Source organism: Lissotriton vulgaris, chromosome 9 (assembly GCF_964263255.1).
Source record: "Lissotriton vulgaris chromosome 9, aLisVul1.2, whole genome shotgun sequence".
Lineage (NCBI taxonomy): Eukaryota > Metazoa > Chordata > Amphibia > Caudata > Salamandridae > Lissotriton > Lissotriton vulgaris.
This window is the reverse complement of record NC_141697.1, coordinates 829,765,746-829,786,195: the sequence shown is the minus strand read 5'-3', so window position 1 is coordinate 829,786,195 and position 20,450 is coordinate 829,765,746. Positions and strand designations below refer to the sequence as shown.

At 48.6% G+C, this 20,450-nt stretch overlaps 1 protein-coding gene across 1 annotated transcript in view; it reads right to left on the bottom strand.

Annotated features, from left to right (window-relative positions):
* The window catches only part of LOC147692319 (solute carrier family 22 member 6-B-like), a 509,964-nt gene that overhangs the window by 404,085 nt on the left and 85,429 nt on the right, over nt 1–20,450 (bottom strand). The window contains exon 2 of the mRNA XM_086938568.1: nt 4,413–4,516. Within this exon, the coding sequence (XP_086794694.1) occupies nt 4,413–4,516 (104 nt within the window). The remainder of the gene's footprint in view (nt 1–4,412; nt 4,517–20,450) is intronic.

Sequence of the window (20,450 nt, the reverse complement as noted above, 5' to 3'; positions counted from 1 at the left end):
ACACTTACATTGAGTCTCGGGTCGGTGCTTTCTCCCCCCCCCCCCCTTTCCCCAATGGGCCCCAATGGGGTCCTGGGGGGGGGGGCCGACCGTAGGGAGGCCTGCCCCGCCCGGGGGAATTTGGGGCCGGGGGGAGGGGGGGGGGTAGAGATGGCGCCGTCACGGGGCCGGGGTTAGGTGTTCGGTAGCTTTTGGGCTGGGGGGCGGGGCTGGGTTGGGCTTCCTTTTGGGCGGGGCTTTAGGATCCGCCCGGCCACGCGGCAGAGACATCATTTTAAGTGAGGTGTCTCGGCCGCCGGGCGGGGGGTGGCGGGTGGACAATTTTTTCCCTCCCTCCCTCCCTGAGCCATGATTCGGGGGGGGGGGGTGCCCGCGGGCAGGCGATAATCTTTATGGGGGATTTTCCTTTGCGGGGGAGTTTGGGGGCACTGGGGATTTTGGGCAATTTTTTGTTGGAGGCTGGTGCATGAAGAGGTGACCGGGGTGATAAGTTTGGTGGACGGCGCATCTTGGTGTCCTTAGGCTCAATAGAAGCAGAAGAGTTCTTGCTTTGTGGATCATTGCTCTTTATTGTATAGATGAAAATGTGGTAGCCGACAAGTGCTTCGACTCTGTGGCGAATTGCGCCAGGGCTTTTCAAGGCTATTTACAATGTTTTGTATTCTGTGCAAAAAGGGGTTTTAATTTTTTGGATTGGGTGGGGGGTTTTCGCATGTCGCTGGAGCAGGTGTGGGGTGCATTATGTGTGTAGGGCGGTTCTTCCTAATATATGGGGGAAGAGTGGAGAACTGTTTGGAGTATCGGGGGTAGGTCTAGCACAATAAAGTATTTAGCCAGGTGGAGAGGCAAATTGACGTTATGCTAATTGTTAATGTTTGTGGATTGTGGGAATCAGTTAGGGGAGGGGGTGGGGGTGAGGCAGGAAATTACATATTTATGAGGTTTAGATTGTGCGGCGCAGGCCGAGGATGTTATTGTGTAGGATGCACCTGCTTCCAATAAAGCGGCCTTTATCACACTTACATTGAGTCTCGGGTCGGTGCTTTCTCCCCCCCCCCCCCCTTTCCCCAATGGGCCCCAAGAACACAAGTGCACTCTCATAGAGTGGTAAAAAAAAAAGTAAAAAGTAATTCCCCAAAAGAGTGCAGTGGACGAAGGCAAGTCATCCGATCATAACGATGGCAAATAAGCTATGCTCCAGGAGTGGGAGCAACACAAGAAGAAGGTGGTACCACCAAATGAGAAGCAAGCAATGAGAACAATGATTAATTTGATGAAGGTGGGGCCCACAGGTGTTTATTTCGAGGACCGGCACTTACTTTTCCTCATCAGTCTTTAACCCAGAGCAAGAGTGAGAAAACTACAGAAGGGGGAAAGAAGGACGAAGAGAAAGACGAGAAAACAGTTATAAAGGGAGAAAGCAGGGATGAAAAGGTACCCGAAAGAGGGAGATAAAGAGTGAGGGCGTGCTTGGTGCTGGATTAAAGAATTAAGGTGGAGGAATCAAGACTATACAGCCTTGGTATTCAGCACCTAGACCTTCGTTATCACCAGCCGCAGGCTTTTAAACAAAACTTTGGTCACCAGCACTTATTATATTACAAATTAAGAACTGAATGAGAGGGACAATAAAGCCAACCAATGGTCAGGGATGGGCAGGCTTTAGGCTCCCTGTTAGTTCTCGGTGTGGTCCAAAAGAGGCTTTCTCCTGTAGACATCTAAAAGCTGTCTGGTAGGAGAGACGTAAAAATGGACGTGCAAGAGCTTTTAGTGAATGGCAGTGTTAATTCAGGTTGTGAAAGGCATAAGCATCCAAACAACAAGCACTGAAGCCATAAATCAGCATTTAAAATGTCACAGTGACATCAAAGTAAGTACATTCAAGAAAACAGGCTTGATCTCAATATCCTGCTACAACTCATTGTGCATCTACATTTTAACAACACGGCAGCTTGATCCCATTACCAAAATCTTTTGGAAATACAAGTAGGACAATGTCAACATCCTCAAAATGTGGGTAACTTTCTGTAGTATCTCCTGGAATTATATTGTTAAACCAAGAAAATAATGAGAGAGAGGTAGAGAGGTTGTATTATAGAAGGAACACGCCGCATACCATACTGGGCAGTCACAAAGTATGGACACATCCATCGTGTTATTACTAGGTGTGTGTTGTTTTTGTTCAGAAGGCACTCCTGAGTAAACATTTACATAACTCAGAGGTAACGAAAACGTAGTAGGCTTTCTACAATATAAGAACAAAGTCAGACATAATACACCAATACATTGTAATGAATAACAGGTTCAGGATAGATGTTGTTTTACACCCTACTTCAGTTAGATTTTGAAGTGACATGAAAATGTTGGCAAATTACTAGACTTGGGAGTATAGCTGTAGAATCTCTGTGCATTACAAATAGGTATTTTCACTATGCACTATTATCTTTTCTGACCCCTCGGATTTTAGAAACCTGGTGTCAAAAGACTTCTTGAAGGCGTAGGTACACACAAGGTACCAATCTGTTGAAAATACCAAGAACGAACTTTAGTATTTAATAGAGTTCAAGCACGTGTGCTGGGATATGGTATTCACACTGGTGTTTTGATGTGTGATACACAATTGTGGGAGATGGATATATAGAGTTATGTTTACACATCAATGGAGCATTTATATGATTATGTTTTTTCTACGGACGGTGGACCAGACTGTGGTTGGTACTACCCATGGACACCATTTATTGAAGTATGGCCTTGTTGAAATGTATTATTTTTCACATTTTGAGCAGATTGACAATAAGTAGGTCCTGAAGAAGGCTTACATGGTCAATAAGCAGAAACATGTTGACCAGAACTTAAAGGGGAACATCCTTTCCCCCTTTTTTCACTTCGCCTTTTTAGTCCTAACCACTGGGGACCTCATTAAAATTTTACTTTGTCCACCAGGAGTCAGTTTAAATTCAATTTCAATTATTAATTTTGCCCTCTGCCCTCACTCCCCATTGCATTGGATGACTTAAAACACCCCACGCTCCCTTCCTGTGGGAGAGTTATAGCCCACACTGTGCACCTTGCGGGCACAGTGTGCAAGAGGGAACCCAATGATGAAGCTTGTCACCTTTGGGTGAGTGAGGGATCTCGTCTTTATAAAAATGAATTATCCATTTCCCTAATCCCACACATATTGTTAGAATAATAAGTAGACCATTCGGTTTCCTTTTTGTAAGTTTGGTTATAGTGGAGGGAAACGTTAGATGGGATTACTCCTTAATTTACCCTCTTAGTGTGAGCAACATCCTCAAAATGCCATTACCTTAAAGGACAGACAATCAAAGCAATGGCAAACCATGAACAAAACTAATAAATGCCAATGGTTTGAAATGGCTGATCCAAATCCCACACTTTCCTATACTTTATAATTCTTTAAATAAATACGGTTGATGTCGAAAATGCTAGTTAACATTTATTTTGTAAAAAGAAGATAAAGAATAAAATAAGGTTGTCTGACTTGAAATATGGATGTGTAGACACAATACTTCAAACTGATTTTGTAAATAAGATCATTGTAAAGGGCTATGGTATATGTTTAATAGATGTTTCAATTTTAAAAGGTTTTTTATTAAGTTTTGCCTTGTCTGAGACAGCACATGCTTTGTCGCTTGTGGTCATTTTGTTAGTAACAGGGAGCTTAGAACCTATCCACTACTCATCCTTGGTTGGCTTCAAAGTCACTATCATTTCCTTACATCTCATTTGTCGTGCATGCTATCTACATTTCCTCTCTGTGTGTTTGTCCCTCCACTCCCCTGTTCATCCCATCCCACCTCTCGTATGTTATATTGCTTTCCCCAGTCACTCCCACCACCCTCCTGTTTTGTTTTGCTTACCCCATCCCTTCCACCCCAGACCGCATGTGTTGTTGTCCCTGTCCTCCTCGACCCTCCCACCAGAAAAAAATACATTAGGATGCAGCCAGCACTGGCTGCGTCATAACCCTTTTTCCCTAACTTTCAACCACTGCACAGCAGCCATGCTTCTGTACAACATCGTTAAAATACATTGACAAGGCCTAGAGCTCTCACATGGGCGAGACCTATTGTTTTTGCCAATGCTTGTTTTCCTTTGCTGGTGGACCAAGGAATACAAGTGGGAGGGGAGTGGAAGAGATGGGAGAAGCCTCACAATGTGGGAAAAGGGTGGGAAACTAGGGGAGAAGCAACACAATGCAGCAGGGTGGTGGGAGTGATGGGGCAACAACAAGAATGCAGGAGAGGGCGGGGTAAGCAAGGACGACAGGGGAAGCAATGACAATGGGCAAGCATCGAAGACTGAGCAAGCAACTAAAACTATTTATGGCTCTAACTTGGCTGTACATTTGTTCAAACAGACGAATCCCGCCAGCCCAGTATTCTGACCTGTCAGCCAGGCTGCCAAAGAGGATTGCCCCGACCAGCACACCTGCCATAAAGATGGACTGAGCCAACTGCTTTAGAGACCGATGGTCACACACAAGATCCCACTGTATGTGAGAGACAAAACAAGGAGGAGAGAGGGAGAGAAACAGGTTAGAAAAGTGCAGTAACTTGGGTGTGTAGAAGCCATAACCTCACACATTAAACATTTCTATACAATACACTACAATTCATCATCAAATATAAACAAAGCATAGTAGATTAAACATGATAATTTACAACAGTGTGCCACCCATGGTACAATAAAAAACCCTATATTACTTCCTCCATTACGTCTTACACTGTAGACCTATTAACCCTCCCAACCACACTCATCCCCATAGTCAACAGATGAGTACAAAAACTATCTCTCATCACTGTCAGGACTAAATAATTATACATTAACCTCAGTCACATGTGTTATTTTCTCCCGTGTTTTATATACGTAATTTGAAATAAAGTACAGGGTCGATTATGCCTATAATAAACTTCAGGGTGTTCAGCCAGTTCGAAATACCATATTCAATTAACAGTCGCTGGATCCGTTATTTTCGGGGGTTTTCATGCAATAAACAAAAGCACGAAAAACATTCTCATCCAAACTGGTGGAACAGGAGATAGGTTTAACGGTTCCCAAGCCTGTGTAGCAGGAATAAAAGCCAAACTCCCTGAACGAATGTGGATGTAGAGGGATCCTTAAACTTTTAAGGGAAAACAGTAGGAAGTCCAGATACATTTTCTGCCCAGTAAAATACTTTAAAAAAACGTAAGGTGGCCCCAATGAACTGGACAAACAATAGTTTACAATACCACACCAAAATTGCTATCAGTATTGCTAACTAATTAATACTAAAGCTGAAAGGTCTCTGGAATTAGGCTCTAGTCCCACTGACAGGTAAAGAATTATTAAGATGAAATACCCCTGGAAATGTCCTGGCATGATCCGATTGCAAGAGGTCAACTAACATATCTGATACACTCTAGTGGCCCCTTTAATCCACATCTTTGTCCACACAATTGGAGGTGTGAACGCTGCCGCATGTTTTTTTTTGGTGACTCCCAACTCAAATAGGCTCATTTGGGTCGACTGGGAGAGGCTGCACAGTTTTCTCTGGATTGCTTCCTCGGTTGAGGATGCTAAAGAGAAGTGTTTGGTGTGTAAAGGTCTCGAAAGCTCAGTACCATAGCCCTTCAGCTGCAGCTTTAGACCCAGAGGGTCCCTAGGGGGCAGATAACGACCCACCACCCAAAATGAAACCAATGGTTGCTATCATACTGACCAAAATTAAAAAGTCTTCTAGCCTAATAAATCTAACAACAACAATATGGGTTTATTCATTTTTTTATTTAAGCAATTGAGGATGTTAAGCTGCATAATAGTTAATAGAAACTACACCTGCTTGCAGACTATTCAAAATGTTTTGATGGCACTCATGTTAGTGTTAATGCAGTTCATAAGATGGAGCCCATTATGACACCATGAATACGAAAGGACAGATTTACTAACATTTCTCGCAATGCAGCGCAGCACAGCAAGGCCTACAGTGCATTGTGCAAAAGGGAGATATCAGAAATGCACCATATTTACATATGGCGCATTTCTGCTCCTTTCTTGCACTGGCGCACTGTGTGCTGCCGAACGGCAATGAAGCCACCCTTGCACCATGGTGCAAGAGTGCCTGTGTTACAGTCACAACTGTTTTTGTTCAGGGACACCTTCCTGCACAAAAACAATCCCTAAAGGAATTTTCCTTTTTTCTTTATGTGATGCAAATCACGTAACGCACAGAAATAGGAAATAACAGGAGTTTTATGCCTGAGTTAGGGAGGCGCAAGCACATAGCCAAGAATATTTTGTTGGGTGGTGTGGTGATGGTGCCACCTGGCCCGTTCACGCAGGACTTGCACACACGCACCCTGAGGGCAGGCTCGCCCGAGGGGTAAATAAAGGGGCGTAAGACCACCCGGGGTCTTAGCCCAATACCCAGAACTGTGTGTCGGTGTCCCTTCTTGCTGCGTAGTCACGCCTGAGGCCTAGCCTCCACGCAGGGTGTGTCCAGCCAGGCCTGGACACCACATTGGCGACGAGGCCGGTCTCAACCACGCCTCAGTCGTGCCACAATGACCTGGCTTGTTTCTGGTGTTGATGGTCGCAGCTGGCTGCCGCCGAAGAGGATCCCGTGGGGTGTGTGTAGCTCGCCCGCCGGCCAACGTGATCTGGCATTTGCGGGTGCCCACCCAGCTCTTTGCTGCCCCTCTTCGGAGGAGGTTGAGGCGTTGCGTGCCTCAGAAGCGGGTGCTTTGTGCGGGAGATGCCGGAGACATCCGTGACAAGGTGAGGACAGACCTGCACTCCGCATGTCTGCGCATGCGTTAGACACGCCGCTCCCACGTCCGTGTGGTGGTGAGCCCAGCGGGAGCAAGGCCCAGCTGCGCCCGGCGCTCCTACAACTACGTGGTTGAGCTTGCGGCCGGCGGGCTGAAGAGCTGCTCCTCGCATGTGCCAAGTGACGCCGAAGTCTGAAGCCCACAGCAGCATCTCCACATGCATGTTGCTCCCTCATGGCTTCTCAACTTATGAATTCTGGGCAGATGTAGAGCGCATATACCCGCGAGTGCCTCTCATCTGACCCCTCCACTATCAACATTGTTCAGACGGTGCTCCAAGGCACTGGTAGGTCGCCGCCTGCTGTCACCTGCTCCTCTCACAGTATAACTGGCTCCTCTAGGCACCAGTACCTCACACCCGGCCTCTGCGCCTGAAGGGTGTTCAAAACTTCGCCCACATTGCTAGGAGCTGCAAGTCTGCCAGCACCCTCACCACTGTGCGTCAATTGGCATCCATTCAAGTACACCACAACTGGCTGTGACTGGGGGGGCGCCCCAAGATCAGCGGCACAGCACTGATGCCCAGAAATCTGCTCTGCAGCTCATGCCCAGAAAATTCAGCAGTGCGCACAAGTGGCCAGTGATGAATGCGCCAGACGCAGGGTGTAGGTGACCTCCCTGTGGCGCAGCCACCGGCTCCGCTGTCAGCAGCCGTACTGGATCACCCTCGGCTTGGCCAGGCCATGGCCACCTCCCTACCACCATTCAGTGAACTCTTAGAACCTGCTACTGAAGCAGCACGCTACAAGTCCTGGATTAGCCGTTGGACCATTACTTCGTGGGTGTGCAGGAGACTGACGGAAGAGTGAAGAGGTCGCTTCTTATGTGCTACGGAGGGGGCGAGCTCTATGACTTATTTGAGACAATGCCCAACACAGGGACGGTCGGCGATTACAACGGGGCAGTTGTGGCCTTGAACAGGAACTTTGACCCCCAAATAAACTCTGACTTCAAGCACTTCAAGCTCAGACAAGCGCGACAAGGGGAGGCTGAGACCGTAGAGGGGGGGATGTGTTGTAATGTACCTTTTACTTAATGCACCCTCCCTACAGAAATTCTCTCCCTGCTGCTCAGCCAGTGATGAGGTCAGATGGAATGTTGATTGTGTTTGGTTTGGAAGAGTGTGTCAGTTGGTGTGGATGGGCTGAGCAGTGGAGAGCCTGCTCCTGGTGGGGCACTTTAATGGATCTTACTAACATCTAATAAAGCTGTGATCCTATTCTACACGACATGTCTTCGCTTCCTTCTTCATTGTCACAGTTTTCTACGCTCGTCTACGGATGTTTGCGAGTTCCTGCACGCTGCCAGACCAGAGGGAGGAGATTAGGGTGCAAGTCATTCAGGGATGTCGTTCACTGACACTGCGCCGCCTGATACTATGTCAACCGGGCATCAGTAGGGACAAGATCCTTGTGCTTGCCAGGTCCTACGAGTTGTCCAACGCTCATGCGGATGAGATGGAGGCAGCTCTCAACTGGCCCATGCCGCAGCCCCCACCGCCATGACCCCTTGTCATCGAGGAGGAGAGAGTGGACGCTATTCAGAGACGACCAGCATCGTCAAGAGGATCCACGAGAAAGCCCAAAAGAGGCGAATGTGGGAATTGTGGATTGGATCACCTTCCAGCAGGGCGGTGTTTTGAAAAGGGGAAGACCTGCTCCCAATGTGGAAAGCTCAACCACTTCACGAAAGTCTGTGAAAGTGGCAGGGGAAGGACAAACACCCTAAGTCGGCATGGACCAATGGCAGCGGTAAGACAGATGATGCCCGAGGACTCTAGATCAGATGGACACCACCCCGCCAGGGTTCGGACTTGGAGCAGAAGATGATGATGTGTTCTTCGTGTCATTCATTAGTCGAGAAGGCACAAGGCGCCGGCCGCCACACATGTGCACCATCACCGTGGCTGGTTTCCCCGAGAGTGCCCTCATTAACACCGGGGCGTCAGTGAAAGTAATGGACAGCGATCAATATGAACAGCTCTCGCTGCGTCCTCTACTTCTACCATCCAAGGCGAAAATATACACATACAACGGAAATGAGCTGCTTCCCCTACGAGGAGTAATGGAGGTCGAAGTTGTCAATGAGGGCCATCGTCTCAACACGAGGTTTCATGGCACAAAAGGGAAGTGAGGAACCCTCCTCAATTGTCTCACGGCGGAGGACCTGGAGTTAGTTTTCTTCGGAAACCAGGTGCACGATCTGCACGCTCTTGAAATTCTCAAAGACTTCCTCATGTTATTCGAGGGCCTGGGAAGCCTCAAAGAGAAGACGTTCAAGCTGCACGTCGACCCAACAGTCAAGCCCATGGCTCCGAGACACCGTTGGGTGCCCTTCCACCTATGCCCTCAAGTAGAGGAGGAGCTGAAGAAGCTGGAGAAGCTCGGCGTGATAGAGAAGGTGTCAGGCCCCACTTCGTGGGTGTCGTCTTTGGTCGTAGCTCCTAAACCAAAGCAGCCAGGAGCCATTCGCCTCAGTGTCGACATGCGCCTTCCAAAGAAGGCCATGGAGAGGGAACATCATCTTACACCCACCATGGATGACATCGTGGCTGACCTCAATGGCGCCAATTGGTTCACCAAACTCTATCTCAATGCCGGCTACCATCAGCTGGAGCTCCATCCCGACAGTAGGAACATCACGACCTTCTCCACTCACGTGGGGCTGCATCGGTATAAGAGACTGAGCTACGGCGTATCCTCTGCAGAGGAGGGATTCAGAACTCAGTTAGGAAGATGCTCACTGGGCTGCAGGGTGTTATAAATTTGAGCGACGACATCCTCGTATTCTCTAAGACACCGGAGGAGCACCACGTGCATCTCAGGGCCACTATTCAACGGCTAGCGGAGAACGGACTCAACCTGCACAGAGCCAAGTGCTCATTCTATCAAGAGTCGGTGGATTTTTTCAGCTACATTTTCTCCAGAGATAGCCTGCGGGTTGATCTGAAGAAGGCAGGGGCCATACGAGCTGCTCCAAGGCCTACATCGCCCACCGAAGTCTGGCCACGTATTGTGGCCGGTTCATCCCCAATCTGGCGTCCCTCTCCGAACCACTTCACACTCATACAAAGTCTAGGTAGCCGTGGGTCTGGTCCACGAAAGAAGACCTGGCATTCCATGCTGTCAAGGAGGCCCTCATCGATGACCAAGTGATGGCTTACTTTCACCCCCATCGGGGCACCGAAGTGGTGGTGAACGCAAGCCCCATAGGGCTGGGTGCAGTCCTGGTGCAAGAGTCAGAATTCAAGGAGTGGGTCTCAACTGCATACGACAGCACGGCGCTAACGGGAACAGAGATGCGCTATGCACAGATAGAGCGTGAGGCCCTGGCCATCAAACGGGCGTGCCAACATTTCCATCTCTACTTGTATGTGTCAGGCCTGTCGTCGTTGCTCCTCAGGATTGGATTGATGCTATAAAAGGGGCCCACCTCTAGATCATCCCAAGTCTGGCTATTAGTAACACAGACTATTAAGGAGATCAAGCGGGGGAAAAGTAAGGAAGTCCGGAGGGGAACAGCTGGGCAACTGGAGCTGGAAACCTGTAAATATATAAAGCAGGGAATAAATGGGAGAGTCACTCTAGACCTAACTACTCTCTACCAACTGCGTTATGTTTGTCACCCACCTGAAAGATTCTACAGGTAAGATGGAACAAAGAGTGACAGAACAGGCGTCTTCTTAATTCCCAGTCTTTCCTGCTTAAATACATAAAGAAGACCATAAATATGCCCCTTCCTGCCCGCCTCTATGGATAGGGTTTCAAAAGCACAGTATATGAGGAAGAACATTAAACACCTACCCACTGAGAAATGGAAGAGAACCTGAAGGCCCATAAGAATTCACATCACCTGTCACTCAGTCCAGTGAAAAGAAAATAACATCCCCTCCGAATGTGGAGTTAGTTATAGTACAGGCAAGTGCACAAAGCACCCTAAGCGTATCTCAACCACCTAAAATGGGAGTCAATTAGGGTACTAATCCAAGAACAATGACTCAAAAGAAAACAGCCCAGCAAAAATCAAATGAAGCTAAGGACTTAACTCCCCTGCAGATACGTCTCTGCAAGGAAAAGCAGGACCCACACTTCTCCACAAGTACAAGGATACTTAGCCTCAGTATCCGCCCAGAACATAGAACCCAACTGAGTTGGAAATAACGGAAACAGTAGTATATGATTCAGCAAAATACCAGCACCCCCCTGATCGGGGAAACCTGAAGATGGAACTCGCAAAACGCGATGTGGGCGCTTCCTAAGCCCCTCCAAGTAATCCACAAGGCGGTGAAAAACAGGGTTCCAAAAACCGGAAGATCAGCTACCGATACGGGCGCTTCCTAAGCCCCACCTAGTATTCCAACGGGTCCCAAGGACAATCCGGCGTGAGCTTACCTCAGCCCACCAAAGATAGCACTAAGCGAAGATCAGGTCACACGAGCATCCTACTTGCTCGCCAGGAAGGAATAATCGGCAAGGCGTCTTCCACTAACGCCGTGATATCCCATTTCCTGGTCGCATATCGTCATTCCTATGCGCCGCGCTAGGAAACATGGGAATTGTAGTTTTTCATGCTCGGTACAGATTCGAGCTGCAGGCAGTGATTTACCAGCGGCCGGGGAATCCTGACAGAACACCCCCCTTACAAGATTCACTGACTGCCTCCAGGTTTGCCTGGATGAGACAGATGGAATTTCTTAACCAGTCTAGGGGCATGAATAGCACCAACAGGTTCCCAAGAGTTTTCCTCCGGCCCATAGCCTTTCCATGCCACCAAATATTGGAGCTTGCCCCGCACCCTACGTGCGTCCATGATGCTCCTCACTTCGTACTCAACATCCTGTTGCACTCTCACAGGCTCAGGGGCTTTAGACCGAGGACCCTTCGCTGGTTTGAGCAGCGACACATGGAACACTGGATGAATCCTGAAATGTCCTGGAAGGCTCAGTTTCACAGCCACAGGGTTGATGTGACGAATCCCCTGGTAAGGGCCAATAAACCTAGGGTTGAAGATACTATATTTGCGGAAGCGAATATTTCTAGTGGACAACCATACCCAATCTCCCTTGCTGTAAAGAGGACAAGACCTTCGATGTTTATCAGCCTGTGCCTTATATTTCAGTTTCGCCTTTTCAAGATTCTTCCTTGCTAGTAGTACGGTTTCCCGCAACTGCACCAACCGTGCCTGTAATTGAGGGATTGGAACTTCGGAAGATGGGACACTCAAAGGGGCGAATCTAGGGTGAAATCCGTAGGTGCAGAAAAACGGTGTGTAGGAAGTAGAAGAATGCGCAGCATCATTATATGACACTTCAGCAGTCCATAACCAGTCAAACCATGCCTCAGTAGTAGTATCAACAAAACATCTCAGGTATTGCTTGAGTGTTTGATTTAGCCTTTCGGTCTGACCGTCTGTCTGGGGATGAAAGCTGGTGGACAAGGAAGAAGCTATGCCTAACCTGTTACACCATACCTTCCAAAACTTAGCGGTGAACTGGGCTCCCCTGTCCGAAACAATAACCTTTGGTAGTCCATGTAACCGGACTACATGAAGGAGCAATAGATGAGCAAGCTGGCTGGCAGTTGGGACCCCTTTACACGCAATGAAATGACCCAATTTAGTCAAATAGTCCACAACTACCACTATAGCTGTCATCCCCCGATCTTTAGGGAGACCAACCACAAAGTCCACAGAAAAGCTCTCCCAAGGGCTCACAGGAGTTGGCATACTTTGCAGAAGTCCTTGTGTCGGACGATGATCACTCTTGGCCTGAGAACAAGTGTCACATCGCTGTACCCATGCAAATACATCAGGACGGATGGTAGGCCACCAGTACGTGCGTAGCATTTTCTCCAATGTTTTCTTTCCTCCTGTGTGTCCTGCACACGGCAGATCGTGACACCATTGAAAAGCCTGTTGTCTTAAAGCTAACGTAGGAAGGAGCAGCTGTGTGCCCTTTCTTGGCAACCCTTGTCGAATTTTCCACTCTGGATGTAGGCGGATCCATGTTTTCCAGACAAAGGTTTGTATACCTTTCTTGACCTTGTGAAGAAACTCCTCTGTGTGTATCACTCCTACCACTTTCTTGGGATCAATGATGCTTTTCTCCGGTATTACATCCATTGCTGGGCTGTTTTCTTGACGCGAGAGTGCATCAGCCTTCCGGTTGTCACAACCCGGACGAAATGTAACCATGAAGTGGAATTCGGCAAAAAACAGCATCCAGCGTAATTGTCTAGGAGTAAGGTGACGAGCAGCTCGCATACACTGTAAGTTACGGTGGTCGGTGTACACCGTGATTTGCTGAGAGGCTCCCATCAACCAATGCCTCCATTCTGCGAAGGCATCCTTGATTGCTAGCAGTTCTTTTTCCGCAATGGTGTAGTTGCGCTCAGCGATGTTCAATTTTCGAGACATGAAGGCGATGGGATGGAGATGACTGGTATTCTCATTCCTTTGGGAGAGCACTGCTCCGACAGCTAGTTCGGAAGCATCCGCTTCCACCACAAATGGGAGTTTCGGATCGGCATGGGTTAGCACCGGTGCAGTAGTGAAAGCAGTTTTCAATCGTTCAAAAGCTGTCTGTTCTGCTAAACCCCGCACAAATGGAGTGTTCTTCCTGGTTAGCTTAGTACGTGGAGTTACCATGTCAGAGAAGTGAGCGATGAACCTCCTATAAAAATTCGCAAAACCAAGGAGTCTTTGAATGTCTTTGATGTTGTGAGGTCTCGGCCACTCCACGATTGCCCGTATTTTTCGTTCCGCCATTACTTGACCTGAAGGAGTGAGCATAACTCCAAGGAATTCAACAGTGGTGACATGGAACTCACACTTCGTTAACTTGCAATACAGATGATTCTGGTGTAAGGCGTGAAGGACTTGACATACATGTCTTTGATGTTCCATCTCCCCGTTGGAGTAAATCAGGATGTCATCAATGTAGACGACTACGAAGATGTCTAAAAAGTCTCTTAACACCTCATTCAAAAAAAATTGAAAAGAGGCTGGGGCATTACAGAGCCCAAAGGGCATCACCAGGTACTCAAAAAGCCTGTACCGTGTTTTAAAAGCGGTCTTCCACTCGTCGCCACTTCGCACTCTCACTAAATGATAGGCTCCTCTTAGGTCCAATTTGGTGTAAATAGTGGCGGATCTCACTTGCTCCAATAACACTGGTATCAAGGGGAGCGGGTACTGATTTTTTATCGTTATGGCATTTAAGGCCCTGTAATCGATGCCGCAACGTAGCTCCCCATTTGTTTTAGGGATAAAAAAAAGCGGGGAAGCCGCTGGTGATCTGGAGGGTCGAAGGAATCCCAACTTAAGAAGGTCATCCAAGTATTCCCGGAGATGTGCAGTTTCGGGTTGTGATAGAGCGTAGATCCTACCACAGGGAACCACAGACCCCGGCGTCAAATCGATACGGCAGTCGTATTCACGATGCGGAGGGAGCACTTCAGCCTTTGCTTTACTGAACACTTCCTCATACTTTTGATAGCAACGAGGTAGTGTTACATCTTTCTCAGCGGCCGTGGAAATGTGATGAGTAGCGGCTAGAACCATGGAATGTCGCGAATCCTCTCGAAGGCAGTGGTCTTGACAATAGGCGGAGTGAAACTGCAAGGACTGATCCGTCCAACTGATGGTGGGCTCATGTTTTTTCAGCCATGGAAGTCCCAATATTACCCCGTATGTAGGGGCATGAATGAGGTTGAATGATATGTTCTCTGTATGGTAGTTCCCATACAACATCTCGTATTCCGGCGTATGTTGGTTGATAGGGCCAGATTCCAGTTCATGTCCATCCACCGCAAAAACAGCCTCAGGAACAGACTTGGTAACAGGAATTACCCCCAAACGCTGTGCTTCCGCTAGATCCATAAAACAGCCAGTGGCTCCTGAGTCTATCATAGCTCGAATGTTCTTGGGGGTGTGGTCTATCCACAACTCCAGGTTCAGAAAGAACAGGTGGTTTCCTACGTAGTCTTCTTCTGTTACTGAAGGGATGAAGTGAGTGCTCGAGTTTCTCCCTTCTGGTAAACTCAAGCGTTGGAGTTTTCCGACCCCTTTTCCACTGTGGACACTGCCACCTGACCTGAACGGTAACGACCGCCCTTAGGTTTCACAGGGCATTCCCTTAAGAATTGTCCTTTCTTTCCACAATAAAGGCAGAGTCCAAATTTACGGCGATGTTCTCTTTCACTCGGGGTTAGGGATGCCCGTACCACTCCGATCTCCATTGGTTCTGCTTTTCCTTCAGACTTCTCCCCAGTGGCAGTCTTTTCACCCAAAAGTAACGGTCTGTCCTTTCTGCCTTGTTCTCCTTTTCGTTCACGTAGTCTGTGGTCTAAACGTAAGGCCAAATCAATAAAGGCAGCACATGTCGTAGGTTGGGGTTCGACTTGAGCGATGACATCTTTTAGGTTTTCTGTGAGTCCCTGGTAGAACAGAACCATTTGCTTTGCCTCAGGCCAATCAGTTTCCGCTATCAACCTCCTAAAATGGTTCAGGTAAGTGACTAAGTCGGAAGAGCCCTGTCTAAGAACAAGCAATTCCTTATCAGCTGAAAAAGTTTCAGCCCTCCTGTCAAAGGTCTTTTCGAACTCTGTTCTAAACAGATCCCAATCATAAAGAATAGCATCATTACTCTTCACTATGGGGACCGCCCACTGAGCTGCCTCTCCACCCAGGGCCGGACTGGGAACCAAAACCAGCCCTGGCAAAGTGCTCCACCGTCCCCACCACACCCCTTCCGAGCTCCCCAGGGGGGTAGGGGTTGCCGCCGAGCTCTTTGTCAGGGCCGTTTTTTGGCCGATTTTGTTACAGGGCCGATTTTGCAGCTACGTCCCTGTAACAAAAAAGGCCCTAGGGGCCCAAAACAGGCCCCCACCCATGCAGCGCACCGGGGATTGTCCGGTGCCCGCTGCGGCCAGTCCGGCCCTGCTTGTACCAGTCAAAACGACGGATGTATGACATTACAAATCATACTTTTACAACGCAAACCTTTACAATGCATTTTTTACAACGCAACATCCATTACAACGCATTCCATTACAACGCATGCCATTGCAACAAAATTTTAAAAACTACCTTTACAACTCATTCCATTACATCGCATACTACCTTTACAACGCATACCATTACAACGCATAACATTACATTGCATGTAAGGTAAGTATTGGATAGTGTAGGGGAAAAATTACTATTCTAACTCCAGGGGGGTGCAACAGTAGGGTAAGTGTTGGATAGTGTAGGGGAAAAAATGACTATTCTAACTCCAGAGGGTGCAATAGTAGGGTAAGTGTTGGATAGTGTAGGGGTAAAAGTTACTATTCTAACTCCAGGGGGTGCAACAGTAGGGTAAGTGTTGGATAGTGTAGGGATAAAAATTACTATTCTAACTCCTGGGGGTGCAACAGTAGGGTAAGTGTTGGATAGTGTAAGGGTACTATGTGTTGTAATGCTATGCGTTGTAATGACTGCGTTGTAATGACATTCGTTGTAGTGGTATGCGTTGCAGTGTCATGCATTGTAATGGTTGCGTTGTAATGGCATGCGTTGTAATGGACGACCATTATTGATGATCGGTTAGAGACAACTTTTTTTGAAAACTATCCTTGTGGTAGCTATGAAGAACAGTCTTCAGGCTAAGTCTCGAAGGAATGTTAAGCAGCTTGTTTTACCAGTATATAACCTCCTGAATGACCAAATGAAAGGAGAACCACACCAGGTATATATAAAATATATGTATTTATTTCTAAACACTCCCTACTAATCTCTTCATGAGATTAGAAAGCAAAGTACACAATTTACAATCACTAGATCAACAGTAAATAGCACAATACACAATGGACTCCAGGGGGAGACCAAACCATATATTAAGAAAGTGGTATAAGAACCACGACTTGACTAGACACAGTGCCTAGAGCACGTAAAATCGCTGGGACCCAAAGGAACCACCCAAGGTAGTGACACAGGGGACCCACGGGGGATGTGTGCATTGTGAGAACACAGCTGCGAACTCTGTATGATTCTATGGGGAAAGTCGCAGGTGGCATTTTAAGGATTAAGGACGCTTTGGAGAGGACTTTGAGCAAACCCTTTCAGTCTTAAAGGGTTCTAGGGCCAACACCCACAGGAGGACCGGAATACTCATGTTACCTCACCCAGGGTAGGTGGCAAATGGTGCCGAGAATTGTTGTCATTTTCAATGGCGACCTGATGCAAGGTGCTGCTCCCGTGAAGAAGAAAAGTGTCCGGGGTGAGCCAAGCCTGGATCGAAGATGTGAAGAACCTGAAAGCATAGGGGACAGAGTCTGGGTCACTAGCCAGTGACCAGGGGCATAACAGACGAATGCCCACCAATTTCGGTGCTTTAGGTGCAAAGAGGTGAAGCTTGACTCCGCTGCCACGGGGACCAGGAGATGTCAAGGATGACCACAGTATGCAAGGCGTGCTGTCCCACGAAGGATGTCGAGAGCTGGGGGGTCGGTGTCCAGATTGGAGACCAACAAACCTTGGCAACGGCAATCCAGGTAGTTGGAGAAAAGATGCTTCGGTCTGACCAGCAAGGTCCTGGGGACTCCCAAGAAATGGAGAGTCAGGGCACGTCTGCAGCAACCAGGAAAGTCCACAGAAAGTTACATTTGCCTTCTCAGGGACCCACAGGCCAATGAACCAGGGATCGCGAAGGGACCTTGAGAGAAAACACAAAGGGCCAGCTCACGGAACACTTGTGGAGTGTAGGCCGGCAATCTTCGGTGGAATTGCTGCTCGGGTCTGGGGTACAAGTAACCCAAAGCTCAGCTTCAGGGGTTGCCTCAAAGCCAATGCTTCTGCAAATGGTTGCGTTGTCCAGGGGTTCGAGTTGGACGGTCTCCAAGAGGGATTCAGGCCTCAGAGTTGCTGAGTGCACAGATCGACCTCAGAGATCACAGGGACCGACCTGCTGTGTTGAAATATTCTTCGAAATCCTCAGTTGCTTCTGAGCTGCAACCCCTTGCAGGGTAGTAACTCCTTTACTCCAAGGGAGATTCTTCAGTCATCATCTTCATGCAGATCGTCAAAGTACTTGGTTTCTGTAGCAGAGTTTAGTCCAAAGTCCTGCAGCCAGGGGTTCCTACGTAATACCCAAGGAAGGGGTGGGACAACCGCTGGGACCCACCTATGGGAGGGTCAGGACAGAGGGGTGGCTACACCCATGTCCTTTGTCCAGTTTCACACCAGAGCAGGAGCTGAGTGTCCCTACAACCATTTCGAGCTGGACTATGCCCAAGGACACCAAATGTGCCCCCAGTGCAGACTTCAAAGCACTCTTGGAGTGTACCCACCGAGTCCCAATAAACTAAAGCCTGTCTGGGAGGTGGTCACACCTTCCTGTGACAGGAAACCTATTGTCCAGCTTCCCCTGCCTGAGTTTCGTCCAGCGCAAAAACCACAGGTGATGGACAGAATGCAGAACAATGTCATACATTCACCCCAGTAAAGAGATCTGGGCCTAAATCCATCGTTTTTTTGCACTCCACACCACCCCAGTTCAGACATGGCCATATGCAAATCAGTCTGACCCTGTGCCTCATGGGAACAGTCCAGCCTGAACTGCCAAGCCATGCCTTCCCTGGACCAGAAACAAGCTTCCGAGGTCCGGTTTCTGGCATTCCAGCCGTCTTCAGCCTGGCTTACTTGAATCCCGTGGTGTGGAGTGCATGGGACTCACGTCTGAGCATACCAATCCCACTCGGGGTGACAAATGCAAAAATCACAGGTGATGGACAGAATGCCGAACAATGTCATACATTCACCCCAGTACAGAGATATGGGCCTAAATCCATCGTTTTTGTGCACTCCACACCACCCCAGTTCAGACATGGCCATATGCAAATCAGTCTGACCCTGTGCCTCATGGGAACAGTCCAGCCGAAACTGCCAAGCCATGCCTTCCCTGGACCGGAAACAAGCTTCCGAGGACCGGTTTCTGACATTCCAGCCGTCTTCAGCCCGGCTTGCTTGAATCCAGTGGTGTGGAGTGCATGGGACTCACGTCTGAGCATACCCATCCCACTCGGGGTGACAAATGCAAAAGCCACAGGTGATGGACAGAATGCAGAACAATGTCATACATTCACCCCAGTACAGAGATCTGGGCCTAAATCCATCGTTTTTTTGCACTCCACACCACCCCAGTTCAGACATGGCCATATGCAAATCAGTCTGACCCTGTGCCTCATGGGAACAGTCCAGCCTGAACTGCCAAGCCATGCCTTCCCTGGACCGGAAACAAGCTTCTGAGGACTGGTTTCTGGCATTCCAGCCGTCTTCAGCCCGGCTTGCTTGAATCCAGTGGTGTGGAGTGCATGGAACTCACGTCTGAGCATACCCATTCGACTCGGGGTGACAAATGCAAAAACCACAGGTGATGGACAGAATGCAGAACAATGTCATACATTCACCCCAGTACAGAGATCTGGGCCTAAATCCATCATTTTTTTGCACTCCACACCACCCCAGTTCAGACATGGCCATATGCAAATCAGTCTGACCCTGTGCCTCATGGGAACAGTCCAGCCTGAACTGCCAAGCCATGCCTTCCCTGGACCGGAAACAAGCTTCCGAGGACCGGTTTCTGGCATTCCAGTCGTCTGCAGCCCGGCTTGCTTGAACCCAGTGGTGTGGAGTGCATGGAACTCACGTCTGAGCATACCCATCCCACTCGGGGTGACAAATGCAAAAACCACAGGTGATGGACAGAATGCAGAACAATGTCATACATTCACCCCAGTACAGAGATCTGGGCCTAAATCCATCGTTTTTTTGTTGTTGTTTTTTTTCCACTCCACACCATCACAGTTCAGACATGGCCATATGCAAATAAGTCTGACCCTGTGCCTCATGGGAACAGTCCAGCCTGAACTGCCAAGCCATGCCTTCCGTGGACCGGAAACAAGCTTCCGAGGACCGGTTCTGGCATTCCAGCCATCTTCAGCCCGGCTTGCTTGAATCCAGTGGTGTGGAGTGCATGGGACTCACGTCTGAGCATACCCATCCCACTCGGGGTGACAAATGCAAAAACCACAGGTGATGGACAGAATGCCGAACAATGTCATACATTTGCCCCAGTACAGGGATCTGGGCCTAAATCCATCGTTTTTTTGCACTCCACACCACTCCAGTTCAGACATGGCCATATGCAAATCAGTCTGACCCTGTGCCTCATGGGAACAGTCCAGCCTGAACTGCCAAGCCATGCCTTCCCTGGACCGGAAACAAGCTTCCGAGGACCGGTTTCTGGCATACCAGCTGTCTTCAGCCCGGCTTGCTTGAATCCAGTGGTGTGGAGTGCATGGGACTCACGTCTGAGCATACCCATGCCACTCGGGGTGACAAATGCAAAAACCACAGGTGATGGACAGAATGCAGAACAATGTCATACATTCACCCCAGTACAGAGATCTGGGCCTAAATCCATCATTTTTTTGCACTCCACACCACCCCAGTTCAGACGTGGCCATATGCAAATCAGTCTGACCCTGTGCCTCATGGGAACAGTCCAGCCTGAACTGCCAAGCCATGCCTTCCCTGGACCGGAAACAAGCTTCCGAGGACCGGTTTTTGGCATTC